General features: G+C 36.6%; 1 protein-coding gene across 1 annotated transcript; it reads left to right on the forward strand.

Moving 5' to 3' along the window:
- The first annotated feature begins 18640 nt into the window (after window positions 1-18640).
- tcima (transcriptional and immune response regulator a) lies at window positions 18641-19586 on the forward strand. Its single transcript, XM_084415100.1, has one exon. It carries the CDS (start codon window positions 18748-18750, stop codon window positions 19048-19050), a length of 303 nt encoding a protein of 100 aa, XP_084271226.1. The 5' UTR covers window positions 18641-18747; the 3' UTR covers window positions 19051-19586.
- Window positions 19587-20812: the final 1226 nt, after the last annotated feature.

A 20812-nucleotide genomic window follows, 5' to 3' on the forward strand; every position in this document is an offset into this window, starting at 1 on the left:
CTTTCTCCTGATGCATCAAACAAAGCTATTGTTCGCTTGTTTGGAGTGGAGAAAGCATGCAGTGTCCATTATGGCCGCATGCGTTGCAAACTGGCCCTTTTTCTCTCTTCCCTTGCCCTCCGCCTGCTGTCTGTCCTTCTGTGACCTTTTTCTCAATTGTTTGTTCTGTCATGGATCTAAACTTGTGTGAAAGAATAACTTGTAGACTGAGATCTGGTATATAAAGCTGGATCATTGAAAAATCAATGTTAATCAAACCTTGTTGCTTCAGGTTATTAAGATATTTGTAATTCCCCAAAGGACCTGAAAGGCTTTTGTAAACAATACTGACACTGTCAAAATTCATATCCTCCGCATGAAAGTGTTACATGACTAGAGTTTCAAACATGTGTAAATACAGATACACTACTGTTCATATTTTTGGAACCAGTAAGATTTGCAATGTTTTTGAAGTCTCTTATGTACAGAGCCCCTAAAGGGACATGGTGAAGGAAAAAAAATATGAGATGGGAAGAAAAATTATTTGTCAATGAATTTGCGTTTCTCCCCTGAAAAAACGCAAATTTATTGACAAATCTTTTTTTTTTCTGCACCATTTTTTTTAGTAAGTATTTCTATGAATATTTATAAAGACTCATAAGACCTATACTGCATTAGAACAGTTACAGTTACATTTATATTATTTTTATAATTACATAAGTCATGCATTTGCTTTTTCAATGTGCTATACTTATAATTCATTATACACTGATTTGTAAATGATCAAATATAAAATAGTTCCAGAGACACTTGTTTGCTGCACCAATTAGTTATCAATTATGTCTTGGCTAATGTTTGCATTAGAGGTCATGAATGGTCATTTTTGATGTGTTAAAATCTATATCTCCTCGGCCATATGCATGGTAGGCTATTGCTTATAGTAGTTTGATATATAAGGTTGTTGTTTTTTTTCATAGCTTTTTTTTTTTACATTTTTTTATTAGTTACATTTACAAATAAACAACTTAAAATGTATAATGAGCACATTTTCATGATTTCTTAACATTTGCTTTTGGAAAATGCAAGTCATCAATGATGCATTAGTAACTGTATTATCACCCATAATAAGTATTTATAAGAACACAACCCGGCTATTAATAACAATATATTCACTTATTTGACATAAATAAATGACTAAAAAGTCATTGTAACAATAATATAATAACATTATAGCAATGCAGGTTGCATTTTATGAATATTTTAAAACAGCTTAATATTTTTGTGGAAACAATACTGAGTTATGTTGTATGGTCATTGTGTTTAGGTTCTGTCTTCCCCGTGCCTGTCTTTTGACCCAGTTTCCCAGTGTATAATTAGTCTTTAATGTTCACCTGTTCTGTAAATCATCTTGTTAGTTCTACTGTTAATTGAAACTCTGCGTTTCCTTCTTTGTCTGTTCTCGTTTGTGTTGGTTGTTCCTGATTCTCCTGAGCTTTTTGATGACTAGAACGTTCAAATGAATATCACTTTTGATCAATTTAGAGCATCATTGCCAAATAAAAACATACATTTCTTTGAAAAAAATATTACAGACCCTAGATTTTAGCTTGAGGAAATCAGTTCTGTTTTTTGTGAGTTGCACAAATTTAGACATTTGAATAGGACATGATGTAAAAGCATGAGAAGGTTTAAAGCATTGCATTAATTACCACACTGCACTTAAATGTTTTACCGCTCCTCACATGCTTACAAGGCCTCATTATGAAATTCTGTGAATTCCAATAGAATATACATTGCAATATCTTTAGTAATTAGTAATTGTCGGCTGTATTTTTCAGCATTATGCAATAATTCAATATTTTAGAGTTATTTATAAAATTAAATATATATTTGATGGGTACTCTGTAACTGGTATCATAAAGTCCACATGAATCAAACAACTTTGGTACTTCTAAACACTTGTGCAGGGTTATACTGTGTTCATGAAGGATTTTGAGTTAAGCAGCAAAGATCATTTTTTAACCCACATACAAATAACAGTCAGTTTCAGAAGGCATGCAAGGACCTGCTTGAGACCTATGAAGATCATTCTCAACATTCTTTCCATGAGTAACATTACAGCAGGTATTTGACCTGCAAATGCATTCACCAATTTCTTTCCTCTGTCTAACAATTGTATTGTTTAGTAATAGCATAAATAAAGAATAACTTAGCAAAGCAGAATTAGTTCTTGTTTTATCAGTGTTTGTAGGACTGTTCAGTTTCTTGTCGGACCTAAATTATACCTTTGCCTCAATAAACTCCTAATTAGGCTACTTGTTAGTTAGTAACGTAGTTGTTAAATTTAAGTATTGGGTAGGATTAGGGATTTAGGTCATGCAGAATAAGGCATTAATATCTGCTTTATAAGTCCTAATAAACAGTCAATATTCTAGTGATATGCATGCTAATAAGCCATTAGTTAATAGTGAGTATTGGACCCTAAACTAAAATGTTACCATTTTTATCCACCTGATATTTGCTCTTCTCCAATGTATGAAAGAAATTTTCCATGTCCACTACAATGGACACCAGAACTGAAGCAACAGAAAAATTCTTCATAATATAAAAGAAATATGAACTATAGAGTTTAAACACAGTATGTGAACTAGCATTGAATATTTTGAAAAGAACACATACCGTAATAATGAGCAATGCAATAAGAATGTAGAAAAAAGGTAAGATGATAGGATAAGTCTCAAAACATTTGTTAGATTTTTTTTTTTTTTTGTCAGTTATACACTGGTAAATATATGTGTGTATAATATATGTCTGGGGTGTTTGTGTGTACTAGCTGATTTTGATAAATATATGATTGTGTGCATATAGCATCAAGGCATCAGTGTGTGTATTTGTGTGGTGTGTGTGTGTGTTGCTGTGTATGCATTCATTTCACATTCGCTGTTGCTGTTTTTCACTAAAACTAATGAAAAACTTCACTAAAACTCACTAAAACTAATTATAAAAACATAAAATCTTATTGGTTTTAACCAAAAACCATGTGGTGTCGATTCCAATGGCCGGAGGTTCTTAAGAGGTTAACAACAGGCTTTTGTCTCTTTGTGTGAACATTTTTAGAGTGAGATCTTGTGAGTGTAAGTATAATTTTTGACCACTTGGTGGCAATGTCCCCAAACTGCTCAATGCCAAGAAATAAACATTATTCTGCCCTCACTAAAGTGTCTGTCTTCCCAAAGTTAGACAGATTTTCCAGCACAGGTGGGAAACACGTGGTGGGAAAATGCTGCTTTATTCCACACTACGACGAATATGTTGAAACTAGATAAAGGTGTTATGGTTTGTCTTTGTTTGTTCACTTTAAGCCTGGAACACACCAAGCCGATGGTCGGCCATCGGGCAGTTTTTGTGCATCGTCCGACTCAGTGTGTTCCGCACGGTTCTGCCAGAACCCGTCTACGGAGAGCCTGGCCACTCCCTATTAAGTCATATTGTACCGAATTTTGGTTGTAGTTCCACCAGAATTCCACTGGGGGCAATCGCCCATGAGTGCAAAATGAATGGGAGTCTATGGAGCTAGACGGCTAAATTTGTCTCTTTCACCCGATTGCCGTTGAGAAATCTCAGATTTGATTGTAGGTTTTGCAAGTTCAACATGGGTTATAGGTCGAAAGTTGAATGAATGAGTGCTTATGTCCTTTCGATTTCTTACAGGTTGAGTTGTTGTTGCCCATAACACACTACACTGTAAAAAATGATCGTAATTTTAACGGTAAAAGACTGTAAAAATGCTACAGTGAAAAACTGTTAATTGGTTAACAGAAAGTTTCCGTACTATATACGGTAAATAACTGTGATAGATCTAACGGTACATTTAATGTAATTTTACTGTAACATACCGTTAAATTTACAGTTTTTGAAAGTGAAAAAACAACTCATTGTATAATTTACAGTGAAAAAACGTAAATTTACATTCCCACAATTCCTTGTGACACTTCGCATTTGATGTATTTTTGTTGAAATAACTATGTTTGTTTCTTCATAATTTCCTTCGTTTTTTCTAATCAGTTATGTACATTAGGGGTTTATGTTACATTTAATGTTGTTAAATTAATGTTTATTGCATTTTTAAAATTTCATGTGTTACCATGATGGTGTTTAATGTTTGTGTGAATGACACTGTGCAGCTTCTATATATATTAGTATTAACTTTCTTGTGGAAGAACTGCTTGTGTTGAGCTTTGATTGATCGTGTGACTCTCATCACTGCTGTGATTGGTGGTTATCAGTGTACAAAACAGATATTAATACTTCAATAGGACGGTAAATTAACATTATATCATATTACTGAAATTTACTGTTATATTTACTGGATTATACTGTAAAATTGACAAATGTTGTTTAGAATAGCACATACATTTTACAGTTTAAACCAGTAAATATAACAGAACTCCAGTGTGTTATATGCTGGTTTAAACTGTAAAATGTACATGTTATTCGGTAAAAGCAATTACTGTTTTGTTGTATATTTTACGGAATTGTTCTGGTAACCCCAGCTGCCAGTTTTTTTCCGTAAAAACTACGGGATTTTTTTTACAGTGTAGCATTCTGCTAATGAACGCTGATTGGTCAGTGAAGGACTGATTACAACCAGAGATACCGCTTGATGGCATCGTGTGTGTGTGTGTATTTTCAGCGTGGTCTTTTAAAACAACAAAACAAAAACTCTTCTAGCACGTGTATTTACCTGTGTCAGCTGTGTTGTCAATTTTCTTTTCTATCGAGGCATTCGAGAGAAAAGAAAATGCAGAGCGCGAAAGCACCAAATTGACTGAAGGATTGCCGTAAAGCAGTATCTCTGGTCGTACGATGAGTATGACGTCATTGACACTTTAAAAGACTTTTTAAAGCAAATAAGTGACTCTAAAAAATCGAACACCCAGCAATGTGTAATTTCTTTGCATCTCCTTTCGAATACAACATTCAAATTAGACAAAAAATTATATTCTGAGAAAAGTGGATTTTGAGGGGTATAGCCAGGGGGGTAATCTATCAGCCAGAAACTGAAGCTTCCCCAGCACAGCTACTAGAAGACAGACAGGTTACTCACATCACATCTACGTCGTCAAGCTCAGTTTGAGTCTGCGCAGTACGCTCAGCCATCAGGAAGTGAGTGCTTCTAATTGACTTCACTTTCCTCCGTTGAATCCAATGGGGTCGCTGTGTCCATTTCTTTTACTGTCTATGGGTATAGCTCCATAGACCTCCATTCATTCTGCACTCGTCCTGTGAGCGCCCTCATATGGAACCAGAGTGGAACTGAAACCAGTTCAGAAGCCGGAAGTTTACTGTGAGTGGAAGTTCTCCCCATGGTTCTCCCCTTATTAGACATTCTCTGGTTCCGCACAGTCGGCTGAAATTGGTCCTCGTCTGCTTTTTTTTCCGGCCGATTCGACATGTTGAATCGGCGCGTCGGTGAGAGACAGAACTCTTGGCTGTTCAGCTTAGTGAACGAGTCACTGCACGAAAATAATAGCAAAACAGTGAGCAAAGAATTCAAAACGGTACAGAGAGAAGGCTGTTCTAATGTCAAGTCATCTTACCTGACTCCTGAGTGTTCCGTGGGGAATATTTCAATATTAACATGAGCGGAGTGGAATAAAGGAAGTGTTTTGAAACTGTTCTGCTTATGTCTATTTCTAGGTTGGTTTTCAGTCTGTTAATTGGTTCAGTTCTTTCCCTGTATGTCACTATTAGCAAGTTTAACAAACTGCAAATAATTTGATCGTAAAACTTACAGACAATGATTTCTACAGAGGAATTATGACCGATAGAAAATATAAAACATTAATAAATGATCCAGAACAAACATAAACAGTATTTTTTTTTTTTTTTAAGATTTCTTGTGAATAAAATAAATCAGATTTCTCATCACAAAGTTAAACCACAGATGCTACATCTCATTCAATCACTAGCCTATGTACCTTTTATCTGAGTGTTTACATAACTTTTTTAAATTTCTGGGCACATATGAATAATGTGCTCTGTTGCTAAATTCTAAAAACAGAAACAGTTGCGGCCACAAGAGGGCTTTCCATGACCACTATTTGCAAATTGTCTTGCAGATTCCCTTTTCATATTGTGAAATAACTCTTCTTTGTTAGTAACAATTAATACAGTGTGTGTGTGTGTGTGTGTGTGTGTGTGTGTGTGTGTGTGTGTTATTGCATAATGGTGTTACAGCTTGAATAGGTTGACAACAGTGAGCAATAAGTTCTGCTACATTTTCTGAGGACACCTCAGTGTTTACAGTAAAATAGTATATATGAAGAGTTCAGATGTAAAAGCCTCTGTGCCATCTGATATTTTCTTCTAGAATGATAATTTTTATCAAGCTCATATATTTAAGTTCAGCAATTTCACTTAAATGGCAATGAAAATAACCTATTAATTGTCATTTAAGTGAAATTATTGAACTTAAATATACAAGCTTGATAAAACTGATCATTCTAGAAGAAAATTTCAGATGGCACTTAGAGGCTTTTGCATCTGAATATGTATGTATATATTCTATATCTATTCTATATGAATGACAATGTTTTAATCTTTTTAAGCTTTCATCTTTTAAATCTTTTCTCAAAAGAAAAGTGGATGCATAAGTTTGTTTAATTTCTTAGTCTGTTTTTGTTTTATGCATCTCCCTCCAGTCAATGATGAAAGAAATCTTCTATAGAAAGAGGGAAAGAGAAGAGCAGACATTTCATGTGATTTGTTTAGTCTTCTCTCTTTTAAGTTTTATAGAGATGAAGTGATGGAGATCTCATCTCTCAGATGTCAGGATGATGTAATTGCTTTTAAACTTATTAATATGATGTCTGCGGCTTGTTTTATTCATAATACAGTCCAAATGTCTCATTCACTGTCTATGTGTGTATCTGTTAAAAGTGACTTATTGTTTAGCCGACTTGATCTGTTTTATATGATATGGCTTACCATGCATCTCTATTTTATTGCATAGCTTATACTGTATAGCCTATATGGAGTGCATGTCAGTGTGTATTCCGTCTGTGAGGACAATGAGTTGGCATTCAAATGTTTGCACACTGCAGATGTAAGAACGTTTGCATACATACAGCAGTGATTGTGCTAGGGATAAATGATCAGCTCCAGCCACAACAAATGGCATGATTGTCACATGTGACTCTTTTAGGTTGTGGATCTGTGTTTAATTTGCAGCCTCTAACTGCATCACCACTTTAAATGGATGAACATTTGCTGTGTGTATTTCTGCTGATATTACCTCAATGATCTGCTTCCCCCATTGTCAGTGCTTCTGATGAGTATCCAAGGCTTTTCTGGTGAGTTAAATCTTCCGCAAGACTGATTCCTTAGTGACTGGTTCAAAGCTGCTGACATACCAGGCTTTTGTTTTCCACTCACTGCACAGTGCCTGCTCCAGGCACCCATATTAAACCCAATTAAACCACAATTTCTCAAGCTAATTTGAGCAGGGCACTCAGCAGAAAGCTGCAATAGGACAGTGGAGGCATAGGGTTTTTTTTTTTTTGCTGGTTGAGTGAAACTGCTTTTGATGTTCTTGCATGTGGCTGTACTTCTTCTTTACGATTTCTGCTGATGTAGACGTTATTGAAGTTCCAGTTTCAGCATCCTGTATGACTCAAGTGCTGTTTTCCCTTTACTTAGATTCTACAATCTGGAGAAGAGGTTCTTGACCTCAGATTAAACGGATTTCTGTGCATGTCTTCTACCTCTGGATATGAAACATGAGCATACCATATACACCAACTCTGTACCACAGTAATAAAATGGGCCTTCTTACAGTATAAGAAAATATATAAGAAATATATAATATATATTTTTTTTTTAGGAAAATCTGATCCTTTAAGAAAAAGAAAAAAAATTGCCTTCATACTTCAGTGGCTCAAGGCTAATTACCCAAAGCTTGTCAGTCTGTCTCACTCTCTGTCTGTGTCTCTCCCATGACCTGTCCATGACAGGCAAGATCTCTTTGGTGGACAGCCAAAAGAGAAAGAAGAGCCTGGAGCCCGCATGCCGACATGTTATTGTTCATCCTGGCCAGGGAACAAGGTTGAGGAAGGCTGCAATTCCCTGCCTGCCAAAAGGCTTTGACCAACAACCCACACCCTGTCAGCCGTTTCCTATGTTACTTAATAATAAAACCTGGCCCATGCCAAAACACTAGTTTGGACAAACAGACAATAGGGCCACTGTCATATGGTTGTTCATCACCTAAACACCTTTGTTTGACACTCCCTCTAATATTACAGACCTGTACCAGGTCAAATGCTGGCAGAGGTTATTTATGACCAAGTTGCACATGAAAAAACATATAAGCAACATATGAATTAAACCAGGACTGCATACTTTTCCCCTTACTTATTTTTCACATTCAAAAGTTCCAATCACAAAAGTGACGAAAACAGATGAAAATGATATCAAAATAGGAAAAAAGGTTGTTGTTTTTTTAAATGCTTTATATTTCAGTATAATTTAAGGTATTTTAATGGTTTGAATTATTTTATTTGTATTTCAAGCTTTAATATATTCTAGTTTCAGTTTTAGTTATAGTTAAGGATTCCACTGAGGAACCAAGAGAGTTTAGAGTTCCTTCTAAATTAAGCAAGATCTCACACTTGTGTCCACACAATCTCAGGAAGCACCGCATTAGCTCAGTGTGTCTGCCACTTTTCGTAATGCAAACAAAAATAAATACAGTAAACTGTACCACAATGTTTAAAAAGAAATTCTCTGCCCATGCTTTCCTGTTTGGACCACAGTATGAGGAGAGCAACTGCAAGGCCCTCAGCGATAGGCTCGCGCTAATCTTACATTGGCAACAGGAGTCCAGGTTTACTCATGGCTAATGAGGATCATTTGGAGAATGTTTGTCAGTGTGACCGCACTATGACGCAGTTTGCTCTCAAAACACTTTGCGTTTGTGACTGTGACAACCTGTAACATCTGTGTGAGTTTCCCGTTTGTAATGTTAGAGCACAAATTCATAATGATTTTTTTTTTAAGAGTGGGCAAAACTATTTTCAAAGTCAACACATGCTTTATCTAAGTTGTATTTGGTCATGCTTCCGTTCTCCCACGTTTATACTGTCATGGGGACAGTGGCTCACAGAGACCAGATACCATGACGACGGTCTTCAGTAACCATATACACTGCTGGTAGTGTTTACAACACAATGAGTCTCCAAAGCAGTGATAAGAAACAGTGGCAGTTATGATGTACCACAGATTTTTTTTTTAGTTTTTTTAATAAATTCACTTTATAATAATTCCACAATTTATAAAAAAAAAAAATTATTCAAAAGTAAAAAAAAAAAAAAAAAAAAAGCTTTAAAAAAAGCTTTTTTAATATTATGATACCCACCGTTCAAAAGTTAGTACACTTTAAAAAAAGAAGAAATTAATACTTTTTTATTCAGCACGGATGTTTTAAATTGGTCAAAAGTCACAGTAAAGACATTTATAATGTTACAAAATGATTTCTATTTCAATAAATGCTGTTCTTTTGAACTTTCTATTCACCAACAAATCCAGAAAAACAATGTAACTGAGTTTCCACAAAAATATTAAGCTGCACAACTGTTTTCAACATTGATAATAATAATAATAAGAAGAAGAAATGTTTCCTTGAGAACAAAATTAGCATATTAGAGTGATTTCTGATGGATCATGTGACCTACCTCTTACTGTGACATAGGCAAAATACATTATTTTTTCAGGGTTCAGTTTTTTTTTTTTTTTAGACATATAAGGGTATGGTAATTGATATGATTACCCCTTTACTTGACTATGTTATCAACCAGCTAATAATGTGTTACACACATTACTAATTGTGTAATGTTACACAAACCATTTTTCCGTTCACCATCTCAGTGAGTCAGACAGCTGCCTTCTAAAAATCAGCATCCTTAGAAACGCTTGGAACATCATAGAATGTCAGTGGAGAAAGGTATAGTTCACCATAACATCGTAATATACATCATATACATAATTCACTCGCTACATTGCTAAATCTACATGATTTTTCACATCAACAGAAAAATATACCGGGATACCCTGGCTTCTCTTGAGACTCCCCTGCTTCGCAGCAGTTGATGATATGCTAAAGACCGCCAGCATGGTGACGTGATTGGTTACAACATGTTTGTGATGTAGAGAACGGGTGGTTTCAAACTGCGTTTTTGAGACTGTCTTTGGTAGCAATGGTATTGACTGATGAATTTGTGCATGGTTTGTCTTAAAGCATATTTAAAACACCACAAAAAAAAAAAAAAAAAAACTTGATTTTCACGTAGGGGGTTGACAGTATTGGCTATGACTCAACGACAAATGCTATAAGACTCTCTTCTCCGCTCCTCATGAATCATTAGCCTTTATGTATAGCATTTTTTGAGTAAAGAAAAAGCTGTACTTCTTCAAAGAAGTTCTTTATTTACCCTTGCAAACAAGCAGAGACGGTCCAATCAGAGTGCAGCACTTCATTCACGACAGAGGCTGGGTGGAGTTATGAGATTTGACCGACAGTTTGAGGTTAAGTCGCAAGTTCTTTTAAATACTTTTTATTGGTTAAATATTTGCAAAACCCACAAACGTAAGGGTGACCAATAGTAATGATTTATGAAAAAAAAGATAAAAATTACGAAATATGGAGATAATTCTTCTTGCTTCTGCTCGACATCAACAATATTATAATTCATAAAGTAATTCTCGAGTTTTAGCAATTAAGTGAAATAATAATAATAACAATAATTATTATAATATAATATCAATAATAATAGCCTATATATTTCTCCTCATTGAAATTGTGCCTTTTTAATGACAGTCCTGCACACATTAGCCTTCTATTTTGTCACACTGACTATTGAAATGATGGTAACTGACAGTGATGTCACAGATGCTGCAAATGGAGCTTAACCCAGAATATCCCTGTGTGTCATTTGTGAGTAAACAGACCATATTTTAGAACAGTTTGCTCTAGGACATGGTGAAAACATACATTATACTTTATGTTAACATTATTGTTGTCCTGAAGCAAATATCCACCTAACTGCTTCATGATCCAGAACAATTATAAACAGCGATCAGAACGCTCAGTACAGGACGAGCGGCTCGTGGTGTGAGATATTCAAGGAAGTGAGGGGCTTCATGGAACAGGACACTGAAACCACCTAGGGAGAGGGAGAGATTGAGTTGCCCCTGCCTGACACTGTGACCTTAGCAAGCTATGGCTCACAGTGCTAACTCGGACACACGGGGTCCGGCTGTCATCTATCTGACTGTGAGATATCACACTTAATGAAAAGAGCGGTTGAAAGAACAAGAGAGATAGGGAAACAGAAACAGAGGGCAATGCACTGTGAGATAGGGAATGGGTGGTGCCTCAGCCGGTTCTGGCTAGTTTCGTGCGTAATGCTGCCTGGGTGCCTGTGTGGGAGAAGTGCTGATGACTCATGTAATCCTCATGCTCGGGCCTGTCCCTGGATGCTGAGCGTGTGTGTGTGGAAGTGTGAGGAAACACAAGCTGTTGCTCTTGGTACTGTGCCAGTGGCCACTCTATAGTGTGTTCTACCCTTGTTGACCAATTATACACCCTCTCTGGTAGTTATGTGTGGGTTATGCAAACTCTGGGAAAAGAGGATTAATCCATTATTATTATTTTGTTGTCAAAAAATCATTATGGATTATTTCAGAAACATTTGAAGCTTTCTCCAACAGATCCAATAATATGGCTCTCCCTCTAATATTAACTCTGAAATCACCATGAAATCAAAATATTTGCACATGGTCTGCTTTTTCGCATGCCTTTCGCCACTCTGGCTCGGTCCAGGGTATCATCAGGGACGATACTGACAGCGTGCAATTTTGATTTCATGGTGACTTCAGAGTTAATATGAGAGGGAGAGCCATATTTTATGCGTGATGCATGTTCGGTTTATTGTCATTTAATTCATAAGTGCATGTTATTTGAAAATATCTGCGCTCTCAGAAAAAAGGTAGGCTACAAAAGCTGTCACTGGGGCGGTACCTTTTCAAAAGGTATACTTTTGTACCTAAAGTGTACATACTAGTACCTAAAAGGAACAAAACCTTTTTAAAAGGTACCGCCCCAGTGACAGCTTGTGTACCCTTTTTTTTCCTGAGAGTGTGCACTCAAAATGTAATAACTCGCTCTTCCACTGAAACAGAAGCATCCATATAATAATTAACCTTTTAGGATCCAATCAATTCCCAATAGCTAAGTCATGAGATAAAAAAAAAAAATTATGACAAAAAGAAAGTCAAAATTATGAGAGAGCAATTATGACATAAATCAAAATTATGAAATGACAAACAATTTAGTCTTTTTTATCTTATAATTTTTACATTTTTAAATAATAATTCTGACTTTTTATCTCGTAATTGTGACTTTTTATCTCACAATTATGATTTAACAAAGCATGATTTTAATGTGGCGGAAATGGGATTGCATTCGTTTCTCTTAGAAATCAGCTGTTTGCTTATTTGGGGGGAACTTTTTTATTTTTTTATTTTAACCATTAAGATGAATAAAAAACAACAACAACAAATATCAAATTCTGAAAGGAGACTGGTTTATAAATGGCCAATCCTATAGGCTTTTTGTTAATAGGCATCCTTCTTTGAGGTTTAGGTAGTTTGAGGGTCCAAAAGAGGGAATGTGAAGCACTTTAAAAAGATATTGTTCATGTTTGAGTAATATTACTGCCTGTGGCTTTTCTCTCTTAATATGGTCAGGATCCTTCCGGTTCCATAGTCGTTTTGGCCAAGCAAAGACAACAGGAGAATGTGAATGGTATTTGGGCCAAGATTTAGCAGCACTGGCGGACTACCAATAGTTCCTTTGGCGTTACATGCCTGTTTAATTGCTTTTTCTTAAGAAGTTGCTCTTCCGTGCTGATCGTGGTTTTGCTGTTTATGATGGATTATGTCAAGACATGAGTGTTCGTTTAAAAAACTGTTAGATGCCAGCTCTGTCTTTTATTGTGGATCCATGAAGCACAATGCCAAAACTGGGATTGCAAAACACAGCACTTGAGTCCCGGAATCAGGCTGTCATAAAAGACGATTACCGTTAACCTTACATCTTCCTGTAAACGGCCTCCAGCAGGCATTATTAAAAGGTGCCATTTGTAACTCTGTGAACTAACAAATGCCGAGTTATTAGATTAAGCTGCATAGTTGTGGTTTTGGAATGACTGAGGCCTGTGGTTTGAGTAGTTGTGAAGGTCAGTAAGTTCAGTTCCAATTTCCATATACTGTAGTATGACCTGAAATCTGACTGATTTTTTATAACTATCTAATAAGTTTAGAATTGTTTCAATTGCTTCAGTTGATGAAAGTTTTTGGTATTTTTTTTTTTATGACTTGCTGACTACTTGGACAGTATATGTTCAAATGCTGAATCTCTACAAACAGATGCATGATACTATTAAAAACAAGTCCTTTAATTAAACTGGAATCTCATGCCACAGACATTCCCCTGTGGCCAGATTTGACTGCAGTGCCCCTATGCCATTACACAACCACTATTATAGCAACAGTGCTAATGTTTCTGAGAATTGTGTCAAAGGTTTGTGTTGCTGATTACATTTTAAACATTAGAATTTATTCAGTTCATAAAATATGACAACACAATTTTGCAAATAAACAATGAAACCAGTTTTTTTTTTTAACATAGGCTAAACAGATTAATCAAAACCATTAAAATGCATGCATATTCAGTTACACTACCATTGTTCATTTTTTCCACTCGTATGGCTAAAACAAACAAGTTAGTACATCAGTCTGAGTTATTGTAGAGAATTGGGTCGACTGAAATTAATTCATGCACTATAAAGGCTGCAATGGGTCTCTTTGTTTAAGAAGTGTCTTAATGCATTTTCTTGTTTCAGAACTTTCTCATAGGCAAAAAATAAAACGATGATGCCTGCATTACAACATTTGATCAATAATTCATGGTCAGAGTTTAAAAGTTAAATGAAGTTTGGTAATGCGCTATGTAGGTCTGCTGCAGCACATCAAGTCTTCTGCTCCAGGGACAAATGTTGTCATATCCGACAAGATGAAGACTCGGGCCCCACAGTGCTGAGTTAAGCAAAGCATGCAGGAAGGGATGAAAACAAAGCACAACATTGTTTACTTCATACAGCACACTGAGGTAAATGCTTTTTTTTTTTTTTTTTTTGAAACAGCTGCTTCCTTTGATTTTTGCCGTTCAATAATCCTTACATTCCGTTACATTGTGTCACTGTTTGTTTTGTTGCATGATGTCATTCTCTACAGAGATGAAAGCTGCAAGCTTATAAAATATTAAAATAATGAAGTGATGATTCTATTCACCTTATTTTTAACGGAAATACGGACGCAGCCAATTGACGGTATTTTGTGCGAGACTTCCGGTCAGGCACTTCCGGTAACTGGCGAGCGTTGTTCGTAACAACAAACTCATCGTTATGGCTTCGAGGAAGACCGGGATTGTTTGTGCAGTTAGAGGTTGTCATAATAACTGGCACAAAAGAAAGATTTACTTGGAGCAGGAGTGTTTTAATCATCGAATTATTGACATTTTAATAATCAGGCGCCCTATAGGCCTACGACCGGCGACACACTGGCTGCGTGGCGTTTCTGTTGCGTGGTGTTTTCTATGTCTTTGCACACCAGAAACGTCTCTGACGAGGCGTTGCTGCTGCTAGGTGACATGATAAGCCTCATTGGTGATATATTCGACATATGGGGATAGAGTTGTGGAAGGCACTTAATGTTAAACATAAATATATAGCAGCAAAGACAACGTCGGCAGTATTGACGGCAAAATAGGCTACAGAATATTTCGTTCTGTATTGACAGGTGCAATATTTGAAAATCGATAATATATAGGCTATATATTTTTTTTTACATTTAGGCTATATCTGCATTTATGTCAAAACCTAAATTCAAACATCAAAATGTCATTTATTAATATGTATTCATATCAAAATCACATACAAACATATTTTTCTATTCTATTTTGCCTGGAAACGCTTCCAAAACGCTTGCGTGTCTCGTGAAGAATATTCGATTCTATTTCTAACATGCACGCATTTTCCCTGAGACGCGCGTGTCACGCAGGCAGTGTGCAAGCTCTAAATAACCTGTTAACATGGGAACCGAAATAACGGACACGCCACGCAGCCCATTTGAAGAAACGACCGTATGTTTTTTCTTTTCATTTCGTGAACACAAGACCTACAGAAGACCACCCGATACCAGAAAAGTGGCTGGGCTACGAAGTCTGAATAAAAACTCCAAGGAGAAACAAAATCATTATAGTAACCCCTGTATAAAATCTAGTCATCATGGCATGATCATCATGGCATTTATTTTGTATGATTTATAATTATTTATAGCCATCTACTTACTGCTATCATGTGCTTTGGTTGCATTCTGATGACATTATTAATACATTTGACATGACAAAATAGCCTACCTCCATAGATATATTAACTTAGTCCAGCGTTGGCTCGACCGTGTTTAGGGCGGTGCTGAAGGCGCCGGCGAAGTTTTGGCACTCTGCCAGCTAGATGCATGAGTGTTTTCAACCAGGTCCAGTACCCAACCTGGGTGAGGCGGGGCTTTAGTTCTTTGTTGTATTCATCTGCTAATAAGGCATGTGTAACATTTTTCTGTCAACTCTGCATAGTCCTTCGCAATCGATATCGTTAGTTAGCCCAGAGAAGCGAGGAAACGGAAGTGCCGCACAAAAACCGGAAACTGGACCCATATTTACTTCCGCGTTCGAAAATAAGGTGAATACACACAATAGATCTGTGCAGTTTAGCCACAATGAATGTTAATATCTGTTAACATGGCAATCCTGATCTCAATTTTGAAGCAAATCGCATAACGTCATTGCAAACAGCACAGTAAATGAAATGCCTTCATGTGTAAAACTACTTCATTTTCATTTACTTTATTGCTCTGCTTACTTCTTCTCTGCTTTGAAGTTTTATGGGCTTGAAAATGGACAGCAAATAACAGACTGGCAGTGTAGTCGGAAAATGATGGATGACGGTCTCTATGGAGACGATTATATTTTAGAAGTTTGTTTATTATTTATTTATTAATTTACATTTTATTTTACATATTATTTGTTCGAGATCAATTTATGGAATTTAAAACATTTAATGTACTGCATAATAATACAAGAAGGTATAGTTCTTTTTTTATTTTATTTTTATGTAAAAACTACATACTCTATCATGTATTTGCACAAATTTGTCTCCAATTCAAAGCAGTACAGTAATGTCCGTGTCAGTATGGGTTCTCAGTGTTAAATGGGTTTACTCTTTTATATCAGCTATGGCTCCAGGAGTGTGCAGGGGAGGGGACTCTTTATCCTTCAGACAGACCAGCTGACGCGACTTTTGACCTGAGATAAATTTACTTTTCCCATTGTTAGGACTGATAAAGTACACTCAGCTTGTGTTAAAGAGGGCAGGACCAGGCTCTCAATCCAATGCTTCCTTTTCCCTGTCAAAAGGTCATATTGTGCTCTATATGCAAGACTCCGGAGAATGCTCTGCTTATTTTTATGACATGTTCCTGGCGTCTCCTTCTCCACATTTCCCAACCTCCTTGACTCCAGTCATAACTGTGCCAGCCTGAGAAAGACAAGTATCCTGTTTCGCGCCAGACTCGCAATGAATGCCAAGTAACAGGCATTCCACAAGATTATTGCAACAATGGCACATTTTTGGGGGGTCTCTGGTGGCCAAATAATATGTCACTACAGAACTTGGTATTTTGGAAATCCCTTTGTCTGACTTGCTTGTTTTCCACCAAGACTGCAATGAAGGTTCAACAGCAAACCAGAAAGAGAGTAAAGAGAGTGCCTGAGAATGTGTGTGTTGAGTTTTGTTTTACTCAGAAAATGCTAAAATGAGTTCCTAGTTATGTTATCTAAAAAATCCTCAGCGATTTAGCAATTATCATTCCTTTCCAGCTGAAAAGTAGAAAAAAATTTATTTTAATTTTTTTAATTCCCAAACTTATCTTAGTTTTACATTATAAAAAAGACACAAAGATGAGTTTTACTGGATAGATGGATACTATGGTCAATTTCATAATATTATTGTAATAATAATGACATCAGTCTTTTAAACAACCATGTTAATATTACCTAATCCATGACATAGTTATAAAATAATTTGTTATACAGGTTAATATATTTAATGACACCTAATTAGAGCACCATTGTGATGACACTATAATTATTCAGAATTCTAAGACAAGAGTCAAGTTAGTTTTGTCACGACAATACAGAACAGTAATTTAAAAGTGTTCGCAACAAGAACACTATGTATCAAATGACAATTTAACAACACACTGACACTGTAATTTACACAAATTTAAAATATCCATCTCCATTTGCATTCGAGTAAACACAAAATACAATGCAACCAAATGTGAACCCATGTTTTGTTCTCTAGTAAATATAGGGCTAGTATTTATTTAATACTAACACTATACTATTCTATCCTATTCTTTAAAAACAAAAACACTTGCTATGTGTACTGTACTGGGACTAGTCACACTTTTGTTGGTTTGATTGCTTCTGTTGTTCTCATTTGTGAGTCACTTTGGATAAAAGCGTCTGCTAAATGATTAAATGTAAATGTAAATTTTTAGTAAAGGAAAATTATACTTGGGTAATTGCTCTAGTTCTAACATTTGGGGTCTGATTATTTTCTTCATTTCATTCTTTGATGCATAGAGTTAAAAAACAACATTTATTTGACAGATTTTTTTGTAGCAATGTAGACTTTTTTTTGTATCTCATTTTAATGCTGCAATTTAATGTATTCTTGCTGAATAAATAAAAAAGTTTATTTAAAAACAATCTTACTGATCCCAAACATTTGAATGGTTGACCTAGTGTTTTTTTTGTTGTTTTTTGTTAGTTAGTTTGTTTAGGGCGTGAGGTCAAGTCATCTTGCATCGGGCACAAATCACCACCAGATTTTAGGATTCCCATCCAAAATCCCAGTTTAAAACTTACAAAATGTGCTTCCCGTGGTAAAATCTAAAATCGAAATGAACTGATTTTATAGTCTATATTATTTTATAGGGCTTGGTTTCACAGACAGGGTTTAGATTAAGCCAGATTTAGTTCAGTTAGGACATTTGAGTAGCTTTTATAAACGTGCCCTAGAAAAAAAAAACATTACAGGTGTGGACCTTGTGACAAAAGGGCACTGATATATTTTGAGATTTGTCAGTGAGTGCAAGTTGCTTTCAGTTAAAACAGCTCAAACATGCATTATATAGTCTGGGACCAAGTTTAAGCCTTGTCTGTGAAACCTCTGGGAATATGTCAAAGGGTCAGGCCAGGTAGAAGAAAAACTCTTTAGGTTGCAATTACACAACTCTATGAGATAAACATTGCGCACTTATGTCGTCAGCATGCATTCTCATCCATAATTACTAGCATTTCCAAAGCTGGTGGCATGTTGGCGAAATAGCAGCTGAAGGCGTTTCTCCAGAGAGGCAGCGCGGATGATGTCATCTCCGTGAGCGGGACATGAGCGAGCTCTCTATAAAGAGCAAGTCGTCACTACAAACTCCTCACTCTTCTCAGTCACACTCACAGCCATCAAAGCTGCTCAGCTCGGTCGAGTTGGCGACTCCAGCGCTGCTAAACGACACAAAAGCCACAAGATGTCGACCGACATGTACTCAGAATCTCGCCGGGTCTGCCCTTCGATCCACGGCAACAAGTTTGACACAGCGAGCCGCAAGCGGGCAGTGGCGAACATCTTCGAGAACGTCAACCAGGACGCGCTCATGAGACTCTTCCAGAAAACGGGAGACATGAAAGCCGAGGAGAGAGTGAGAAGCATCTTCTCCTTCGCGCAAGACCCCGAAGAGACGGCCAGAGCTCTGATGGCCCTCAAGCAGAGGAAGAAGGACAAGTTCCTGCGGATCGCGGGAATGCTGCGACACTTTCTGAAGCTACGTTGAGCGTCTTCACGCGATGACTCGCGGCTGCAGGGTCGTTCATTTCAGACCGCCGGTGTCATTTACAACCTGGCGATGACGGACACGTCCAGAGTGGACGAGAAAGGTCCACACGGACATGAAGGAAAGCCTCGTCAATGACACCAGCCCATTGACGCAAGACATGAAGGACGGGACGCACAGTATCTGGAGCTGTGGAGGAGCTCAGTGTGAAGGAGTCCCCTCGTGCATCATACTATGAAGACGCGCGAAAATGTTTCTCGTGAACTATGCATTTTAAAAATGGACCTTTTCACGTACTACTGCACCTTATAGGTGTATTTGTTGGAGCACAAGAACTGTGATTAGAGACATAAGTTATATTGCCTGAAAACTGCCTATAAATAGTAGCCTATACCTTGTCTATGCCACTTTGATATTGTGATATGTGTTTAACACAATGGCCACTTATTTATTTGTCACAATGTTATAATAACACCAGTTAATGCATTTTTCACAATACTATTTTTCATTATTTGTATAATAAATTATTAACTAAACAGTGACTCTTCTCTTTCTTGAATTTACATTTGGTTTTAAAATGCCTGGGATGGAGTTAGATGATTTAAAGTCAGTTCTCTGGGCTGCTTAATTGTACATTGCTTTAGGCACTTTCTATAAAAAAAAAAATATATATATATATATATATATTATAATTAAAATTGGGGGTCCTCCTGGAGTTGTTCCCAACTTTAACTTTAATAGATACGGCCTTGTTTACTCTACAATATCAAGTTTGACACATTGATGTGTGAAATCTGAAAACTATAGCCTACAGCTATTCCTGCAAAGCGTATAACCCACAAACCCACAATTTCAGTTGTATAGTACAAAAGATAATATCAACAATACAGCTTTTATTAGAGATCAGGGGTATTACTTCTTTTCTTTTTACTTTCACTTTTTGTGAAATAAGGCTGAAATAAGGACGGGCGGTCACACTGTCACTCATCACTTGGTCTGGTTCATTTACATTCAGGCTCGTCTCTTTGCTTTGCAGCTTACCAGACCAGCGTGAACCAGTTTCTGGTTGATTCAGCCGTTTGTTAAAGGTGTATTGCATTACCGTGGTGTGTAGATAAGAAGCTTTAACAGGGGCTCATCTCTTAGATCTTTCTCTGTGTCCGTTTTGTTCATAATTTGGTACACTGTGAACTTGATACACTGTGCCTTAAATTTTTAAGTACAATCAACTTGGATGTTTAAGTCATTTAAACTTAAATTTCATTAAACTGACTTTTAAAAATGAATTGAATATCATACAACTTATAAGAAAAGTTGAAAATTGCTTAACTTATTTTGGTGAGTTAAAGCAATGTAAAAACACATGTTGTCATAACTTATTGATCATATCATTTTTTTACAGTGCAGCGATAAGTAGTTTAGCACATTCAGGTGCTTTGTCAGACTTTTGGCATGGTTTAGGATTAGGGCTACAAGAGGGGAAGATCAGTGGATGCCTGTTAATCTTAATGCTCTGATCAGTTGCCGTATACTGGCTCAAACCAGTTCTGATGGGCTGGGAATGCGTCATCTGACATCTGACTACCTTGCGGTCGTGTAAGGTCTAGACGACAGAGAGCTCAACCCCCTACCTTTGCTTCATCGCTGCCAAGAGGGAGTTTCCTATGTAAACATTCACCTGGCAAAGGTGAATGTGGTGGAGACGAACAAACACACACACACACACACACACACACACACACACACACTTAAACGTGATTGT

The sequence above is a fragment of the Rutilus rutilus genome (assembly GCF_951802725.1).
Source record: "Rutilus rutilus genome assembly, chromosome: 7".
NCBI classification, from domain to species: Eukaryota; Metazoa; Chordata; class Actinopteri; order Cypriniformes; family Leuciscidae; genus Rutilus; species Rutilus rutilus.